At 36.9% G+C, this 8,715-nt stretch overlaps 1 protein-coding gene and 1 long non-coding RNA gene across 2 annotated transcripts in view; both read right to left on the bottom strand.

Moving 5' to 3' along the window:
• The window catches only part of LOC310643071, a 937,169-nt gene that overhangs the window by 127,033 nt on the left and 801,421 nt on the right, over positions 1-8,715 (bottom strand). The gene's annotated exons all lie outside the window — the stretch shown is intronic.
• On the bottom strand, positions 2,804-4,194 carry GIMD1 (GIMAP family P-loop NTPase domain containing 1; the record flags this gene model as incomplete). The annotated part of the gene is made up of 2 exons (XM_083368031.1): positions 2,804-3,064; positions 3,802-4,194. 2 exons carry the CDS (start codon positions 4,192-4,194, stop codon positions 2,804-2,806), a joined length of 654 nt encoding a protein of 217 aa, XP_083224157.1.

The following is an 8,715-nucleotide window of genomic DNA, read 5'->3' as shown; positions in this document are numbered from 1 at the left end:
AAAGAAGGGAATGACAACTTCTGTACTGTGGTGAGAAAACTGAGCAAATTCATGAGTTATGGGAGTCAGGCTTGAGGAAAACATACCAAAAATACAAACTTTCATTCCTGTATAAAACTGGAAAAAAATATCATTAATTGGGGCCACAGATAAGTGGTAGAGAATGCATGCATGCCCATACCCATTAGTTCATTTTGTGGTATCTATAAGCAGGGTTGGAAACTAATTTGGAATTAGGATCCCTCCCTCCCAAACTCGAGTGTTGCTAATGCTTGAAAATTAAGTAGTTGTCAGACTCTAGTGAAATTTATTACATTAATATATTAATACCCTAGTTCAAATGATTGTAACAATACATAGCCCAGAGAAATGGTCCAGAGAAAAAATGGAAACAGCGTAAATAATAGATGAATTTCATGGTTGGGTGCCCTATTAAAATTACAGAGAAATTCTTAAGAAATAGAATATGTTGTCTAACATTAAAATCCATTTAAACCACTGAAAGGGAAACAGACTAAAAAGTTACTGAACATTAAAATTAAAAACCACTTTAATAGCAGCTCTGTGAGATAGCACTTTAGCTCCGTATGCATGTAAAGAATGCTTCATTTTTGGTGCCTTCTTAAAAACTAACAAAATAGGAACACTATTCAGTCATCTAGAGGTTGGTTATTCTGCCCACAAGCTTTATCTCCACTCTTAGTCCTTACCTATTGAGCAGAAGGGTTCTGAAGAATCTCCTTCCATACTGAAGACACAAAGCAAGTAGATACTGTTTGTGAAAACAATCTCAACTTGGTCTCAATAGAGGGTTTGTAGAAGAAAACCAGAACTTTGAATTCTATTCATAACATGCCTTATGAAGATTCAGAGTAGAAACTGACATTGAATAAGATGCTTACTGTGACATTACTTTTTGGGTATTCAAATTTAAATCTATTTCATCTTTACTCGTCCCTCATAGTTTCCACATTGTAAATGTGAATGTCCAATGTGTTTCTTGCTTGGCTTCCAATGGTTATATGTAGTTGGGTATAATGACAATACCTCTTCATGAATCAAGGATTATCTCTGCCATCAGTTTCATACATATATGAAAATAGCGTGGTTCAACTAGCATAGCTGAATCTTGTGCCAGCCCACGTTTGATGGTGCATCTCACAGTATTGCTGCATGGAACCACAACCCTCACAGGAAGTCTAGGATACAATGTTACTGAATGCAGCTGACAGATCTGATATGACCAGAAAGACTACTATTTAGTTCAACAAAGTTATCCACCAAGGTGAACAATTCAGTTTCAGTCTCACACCAGGCTTGAAATTAGATTAAAAGGTATCAAAGTAATGCATTTCATTCCAAGAGCTCTCTGCAACTGACCTCCCACATTCTATAAAATTTTCATTTAAAAGTAGAGATTGGAGTCTGAACAGAAGTTGTACAATGTGTTTGGATTGAGAGATACAGTATTTTCAAGTGAGGTGCACTAATGCATTCTTCAAAATAAAAGGAAGCATTTCTTAAAGTTTCTAATTTATTTTCTCATTGATTCCATCATATTTTCCAAATAGGCTATACAGACATGAAGTGAAACACCCTATCTACTATTCCCAAAAACATTCTTGTAGTAGTACTAAATAAATAAACAAGGCAAGTTTCATTAATCAGCTTCAGCACAAACTGGTAGTTCAGAAATAAAGGAGATCCAAGGTGTATATTTTATATCTAGAGTGATATTATCAATGTGTCAGTATTAGCTAATTAATATATTTTTAATGTATTGAAAATATATTATTTTCTGGAAATATAGGCCTAGGTACACAAAATATAGGTATTTTAAAACCACCTTGAGAATTGAGTATATGAAATTTATATTTGATCCTGGATATACTTGGTGAAAATAAGTAGTTTTCAATAGTATGCTGCAATCTGATACTATGGAAATTGAATCTGAAAAAATAACTGTATCCCAAAACACTGAAGAGTTCCAAATATGTTTCTAATCTTTTCTTCTTAAAAGCTTTGGTGAATTTGGTGACTGTTGTTGAGAGATGGCATATTAACATCATTATGCATGATTGTGAATCATTTTATGCAGCATTTAAAATTTAAAAGTTTAATAACAGCTAGCTAAATTGATACCTTTTCTTATTGCTAAAATGTAATCATGGTAAGATTGAGCAACATAACTGGGGGGGAAAAGCTGATAGCAGAGACCAAACTTTCCTCCAGTCTTGGCACTGTATACCTGCCATAATTTAATAATCAAAATATTATAAAACACTATCGCTTTTGCTAACTGCATTAACTCTTAAGGATATTTTCAATTTTGTTCTTCATTCTAGTTATATTCAGTAATAGAAATGTAAAATGTCTGCCTAAAGAATTTTAAAAACACTCCCAAAGTAAAGGTTTTTCTATCCAGTCATGTCCAACTCTAGGGTGAGTGCTTATCTCCGTTTCTTGGTAGAGAAAGCCAGAGTTGTCCAAAGATACTTCCGTGGTCATGTGGCCACCATGGCTATATGTCAAAGGTACATGGAACACTGTTACCTTCCCACTGAAATGCCACCTATTAATCTACTCATGCTTTCGAACTGCTAGGTGAGCAGGAATTGCAGCAGGAATGGGAGCTCACTCCATTGTGCAGCGCTTGGATCTCAAACCCTGGAGGTCAGCCTTCCAGCTGACAAGCTCAGCATCTTTAACCGTTAAGCCATCGTGCCCCCAAAAGAGTGAATTATAAAAGCAGCAAATAATTCAGAATTTGGAAATTATAAGCTATTTAAATGTATAGCATTGTTTATTTCACATGAAGGGTCTGGAAATTGTTTTGTTTTAGAAACTCCATAATTTTTCTTAAAGCTTTTAGGTTTTCATGTTTTAGAAATCTGGCATGATTGTCAATAAAAATGCATTTTTGCTGCACTAATTGCATTACTTTATGTAGTGTGTTTGAGGCACTATGCAAATATTTGTCTATAGTAAATGATGACTTTTCAATCTGGTCTGCATGAGTAAATAAAACAACTGTGTAAGTCTTCCAATTAGGTCCAAGGAGTTCCTGTGAAGGTAAAAAATGGGGCACTGGTTTAATTAATAATTAACAATTATTTTACATACATGTTTTTATCTTTTTCAGGATATAACCCAACCATTGGCTTTGATATGCAGTGGAGTTTTCCTACCTCCTGTCTCTTATGGTTGGAAAATCCCAACCTTTTTAAAGGGACTTTTGGGAGGTATCGTAGGTGATCGGTATAAATGAGAATCCAAGTAATTATATGTGATTCTGTCTAAACCTTTTCATTAAAAATTGGATTCAACTCAGGATCACTTAACAAATTGCCTAAACAAGACATATATGTTGGATTAGCCATATATATTACTTTGAACTTTACAGGAAAGAACATGCCGTCCTGTGGTCAAATTGAAGATCATAGTAAGCGTATTAATATACCTTTCACATTTCTATCAGGCCATATTCTATGTTAGAATATAGCCCTTAGAATCCAATTGTAATCTGCTTGCCTTTATTAAAATCTGTATTAAATCTGTACCCTAACCCTATCATCACATATAGGTAAGAACTGGATTTAGATGAATTCACACACACACACACACACACACACACACACACACACACACACATCTCATTTTTTAAAATTCATAACACTTTAATTCCCAGTCCAATATTCTAATGTGCAATTTCTATTGTAGTTTGATGTTAAGTAATCTGAGCATTAACCCTGGTGATGGGGCGATATATATAGCAGTGTTATTTATCATGGACATTATTACCTCAATCAGTTGTATGGTGGAAGTTTCCTCTTCTTCACATAGTACAACATCAGCTCTGAGAATCAAAAGTGCCAAGTGCAGACCTTCCTCTCCAAAATGCTGAGCTAGAGCATCTTTTATGTCTTTCTGGATCTGCTCTTTGCTCAGGCTGCTGTGAGGATATCCAGGAGTGTCCAGGACACGGACTTGCACAGTTAGTGCTCTTCCTTGCTGACGGCCAAAATCTGAAATGTTACAGCTGCGACCTAGGTGGCAGCTTGTAGTCACGGAGCATGGGGAAAGAAAACTGGCAAAGTCTCTGCTTCCCAGAAGAGTGTTTCCTGCTGCACTTTTCCCACTTTGTGTTCTTCCAAGCAGAAGGAGATTGATGCTCATCTTGCTATTGTCAGACATTGTATTTCCCGCTTGAAATTTCTGTGAGATGAAAAGTGAATAGTAACATTATTTAACAAAAGTAGCGGCACTATACAGACACTGCTACTATACATTGGATCTAAGCTTAATTGGTTAGGGAGACAACGTGAAGAAGAAAGCTATTGAATTGCCATTCCTAGGAATTAAAACAGTAGCACTGGACGTTGTTCCACAATCTTTGAGCAGATGTGTGGACCTCTTTGTTCAACATTACATTAGTTTGTTGATATTTAAATGTTTGCCCATAAAGTTACTTACCTACATTAAAATATAATTCTAAAGGGAATATTACAGGACCATATTACCCGGATCAATAAACTCTATTTTTTATATACAACAAAGAAAATTTAATGTCTATCCTTTCAAGTACATCTTTGGGGAGTCCTGTATACTCTTTATACATTTTTAATGAATCAAGTTTAATCTCTAATCCATTGACACCATATTATCATTTTAAGAACATGAAGAGTATTTTTAAAATGGATTGGGATATTCCAAACATGAGCTAAAGAACTGCCCACTTTAAAAATAAATCCTGTCTACCTTTCATAGAGATATGCTATGGGTTTTACTTATGTCACGGATTTCATCAAATAAGGGAGCATCTCATAAATGAAAATATTGCCATTGCTGTGAACTGGAAAGACCAAACTGAAGTTGGGAAAAATCCCAACTTTAATTGCTTTAAAGTGATAAGAGTTTCTAATAAACATTTAATCATCTATTTTTAGAATAGAATTTTTCCAAATAGGTAAATATGCATGAATCTTATTATTTAAACTCAATATTTGCCACAATATGACCCCAATATATTTTCACTGCTCACCCTTCTGGAAATGAAATACTTTCTTACTATATGTTGTTCCAAGAACTTGCCAAGACTGAAAGAGAAATAGACAATAAGTTTCCAGCAGAGCCTTAAAGAATAATAATCTACTATATTTTCATTCTACATACTAATAGCTCATGAAATATATGCCCAATGATATTTTGAAAATTAAATAAATTAAACCTACCTTCCTCAAATGGCAATCTTAAATAGCTAAAGAAAACTTTTGTGGTCCACTATTCCAAAGTCACCTATTGAACTGAAAGAGATAGTGTATTTCCTTAGTATTAACATAGGAATACCTCTAAAAACACACATTAAATTAGGAACAATATTCATTTTGATAGAAAAGGATTAACTCACCAAGTGCAACCATCCATTTCCCTTACTTCCTCCAAAGCCTTTTTTACCCTTTACCTACATCTGTATTTACATTATTCTAGGCAAAACTGTTCAGATTGCCAAAGTCAATGTGAAGTATCTGTAGGTTTTTTTAAAAAAATGTACAGCATCATTGAGCAGCAGAAGGGAAAGTACCAATGTTCTAGACCATGGGGGATCATATAACACCACAAAAATGCTCAGTAAAACTTGAGCTAGTATGGTCTTTTGTCCTTTACTCTTGAAGAGCAATGAGGAATACATTGGAAGCTTCCACTTTTCAATTTAAGCTACCTAGAATTCTTTTTTCCACTGAAAATAGAGCTTATTTAATTTAATTCCTACAGAATATGTATTGCTTACTCAGGGCTTACTGGGCTGATAATTAAGAAAGTTATTATAAATTATACACACACAGTCACATATTCACATATGTGAATTCATATATTCTAAACACGCATACAACACAAAAAACTCATATTCTGAAAGAAGATAGTTGTTAATTTATAACTACACAAGAAAACCTGCCTCCTGAACATATTCTCAGTAAATCTTAAATCTCATGTTTAAAGCATTGCATTTCGGGGGGGGGGGAGAGGAATCAATTCTCAGATAAGAATAGGATCAAGCAGCAATCTGATCTGCAGTACTTTCCAAAATGTACTTACTCTATTGTGCCATAAAGTTCTGCTCTGCTTCTGTCTTGTCAACCTGTACTTTGAAGCAGATCTTGATAATGTACCATTGTGAGACAGACACGGAGTCTTTATCTAAGTTAATGAGTTACAGAATGATCCTTATTTAGAAATTATAGGAGTGCCCAATCATCTGTCACTTATAATTTCTTGTCCTGAAATTGTTAGCCTGATCTTACCTGAAAGTCATTTTTCAGCCAGTATTTTCAATACTTCAATGGTGTAAACTTTAAACCCTTTACAACTCTAAACCCTTTACTTCTCCTTTCTACTATTCTTAGAACCAAAATGATTTATTTATAAACAATTAGAATTTAATAAAATTAAAGAGAAAATGCTTCATTTGACTTACCATATTTTCCAGCGTATAAGACGACTGGGCGTATAAGACGACCCCCTACATCAGGGGTGTCAAACTCAATTTCATTGAGGGCCACATCAGCATTGTGGTTGCCCTCAAGGGGCCGGGTGGGTATGGCCAGGGTGGGCATGGCCTACTGGGTGGGCGTGGCTAGAGTGCGTATGGCCTACTGGGTGTGCATGGCCAGCTCTACATCGTTCGCATCAAGGGTGCCTATGGGGGCCTGGGCAGGAGTGGGACAGATCTGAGGGTCTCTGGCAGAAGGAGGGTCTCTGGGCCAGGGCCAAGCCAGTGGGGGCCGTTCCCTTACTGTTTCCAGGATGGCTTCGCGGGCCACATGAAACCACTTTGCGGGCCGGATCCGGCCCCCGGAACTTGTGTTTGACATGTCTGCCCTACATTTCCTGTTAAATTATAGGGTTTGGGCTATACTCGCCGTATAAGACTATCCCTCTTCCAACGTACACCAAATAAAAATTTAAAAACATCAGATTTGATTTTAATATGGTAATTTTAATTCAAATGCTTATGACATGCAGGTGCTTAGTAGGAAAACTGTCACTTATAAATATAAGGCTGTTTGTCATCAAACATGTAAACATAAAACAGTGCAAGTGGATTAAACTATAATAATAATAATAATAATAATAATAATAATAATAATAATAATAATAATAATAATAATGAGAAGAAGAAGAAGAAGAAGAAGAAGAAGAAGAAGAAGAAGAAGAAGAAGAAGAAGAAGAAGAAGAAGAAGAAGAAGAAGAAGTAGTAGTTGGTGGGGACCTTGGAGGTCATCTAGTCCAACCCCCTGCTAAGGCAGGAAACCCTATACCATTTCAGACAAATGGCTGTCCAGTCTCTTCTTAAAAACTTCCAGTGTTGGAGCATTCACCACTTCTGGAGGCAGGTTGTTCCACTGGTTAATTGTTCTAACTGTCAGGAAGTTTCTCCTTAGTTCTAGGTTGCTTCTCTCCTTCACTAGTTTCCATCCATTGCTTCTTGTCCTGCTTTCAGGTGCTTTGGAGAATAGCTTGGCTCCCTCTGCTTTGTGGCAGCCCCTGAGATATTGGATCACTGCTATCATGTCACCCCTCACCCTTCTCTTCGTTAAGCTACACATACCCAATTCCAGCAACCGTTCCCTATTTTCCTAATTCACTTTTTCACTTTTCCTAATTCACTCTAAAGCTTTCCCTGCGCAGAGCCTTAAATAACACCAGCTGCCTGCAATTAGTGCAGGTTCGCATCCCACCAGGCTCAAGGTTGACTCAGCTTTCCATCCTTCCAAGGTAGGTAAAATGAGGACCCAGATTGTTGGGGGCAATAAGCTGATTTTGTAATAATGCTGCTTGGGGTGTGTGTGAAAGCCCTAATAAACAGGCATATACACAGAATGAAGGCTATTGCTAAGCACATTGATTTGTGCTTTAAATTGTAAGCCACCCTGAGTCTTCAGAGAAGGGCAGGATATAAATGGGATTTTTTAAAAAAAAGACCAAATGGGAGATCCGCTCCAGGTTTTCCAGCCAGCCCGCCCAGTTCCTGAGTCAAATGTGTCCTTAGAGCTAAGCCGCTGCTCTGGCCTTCCCCACCTGCCTTTCAAGTTGGAATATACTACAGCTGCTCTTCAACTTTAGAAGGAAAGATGCCCAGACCCCAGCTTGTAAAAAATCACAGACTGCAGCTTCTTCTCCAATTGGCCCCGCTTTCCCTGTGCAGACTAAATGGGAGATCTGCTCCAGGTTTTCCAGCCAGCCCTGTCCCTAAATTTTCAGCACCCGGTGTATAAGACAACCCTTGACTTTTGAGAAGATTTTCATGGGTTAAAAAGTAGTCTTATACGCCGGAAACTACGGTAGTCTGCTTAGAAAATAAATGCCACAAAAATATTAGAACTCTGCTTTATTGATATAGCCTGTAATAACAGAATCTTGAAAACTTGACAGAATACCCTTCCCTCCATCTTGTACTGAAGAAAGTCAATCTTGAGTTTCATTCTCATGCTTTCCTGTATTCCCAGGTAAGGTCATATTTTACTGCTACTACTACATTCAAACTTCCATCTTGAAAGGATTAGCTGGTACCATCACCGTTGCCCAGGTGACACCTGAGGAGGTGCCTTTCATGTCCCTGTTATTTTGCACCAAATGGTACATATTTATCTACTTGCGTTCTCATGCTTTCAAACTGCTAGGTTGGCAAGAGCTGGGACAAATTGACAGGCGCTCTCG

Source organism: Vipera ursinii (genome assembly GCF_947247035.1).
Source record: "Vipera ursinii genome assembly, chromosome: 7".
In the NCBI taxonomy this organism is placed as follows: domain Eukaryota; kingdom Metazoa; phylum Chordata; class Lepidosauria; order Squamata; family Viperidae; genus Vipera; species Vipera ursinii.
Note: the sequence above shows the minus strand (reverse complement) of the source record. Positions and strands in the feature narration are given on the sequence as shown.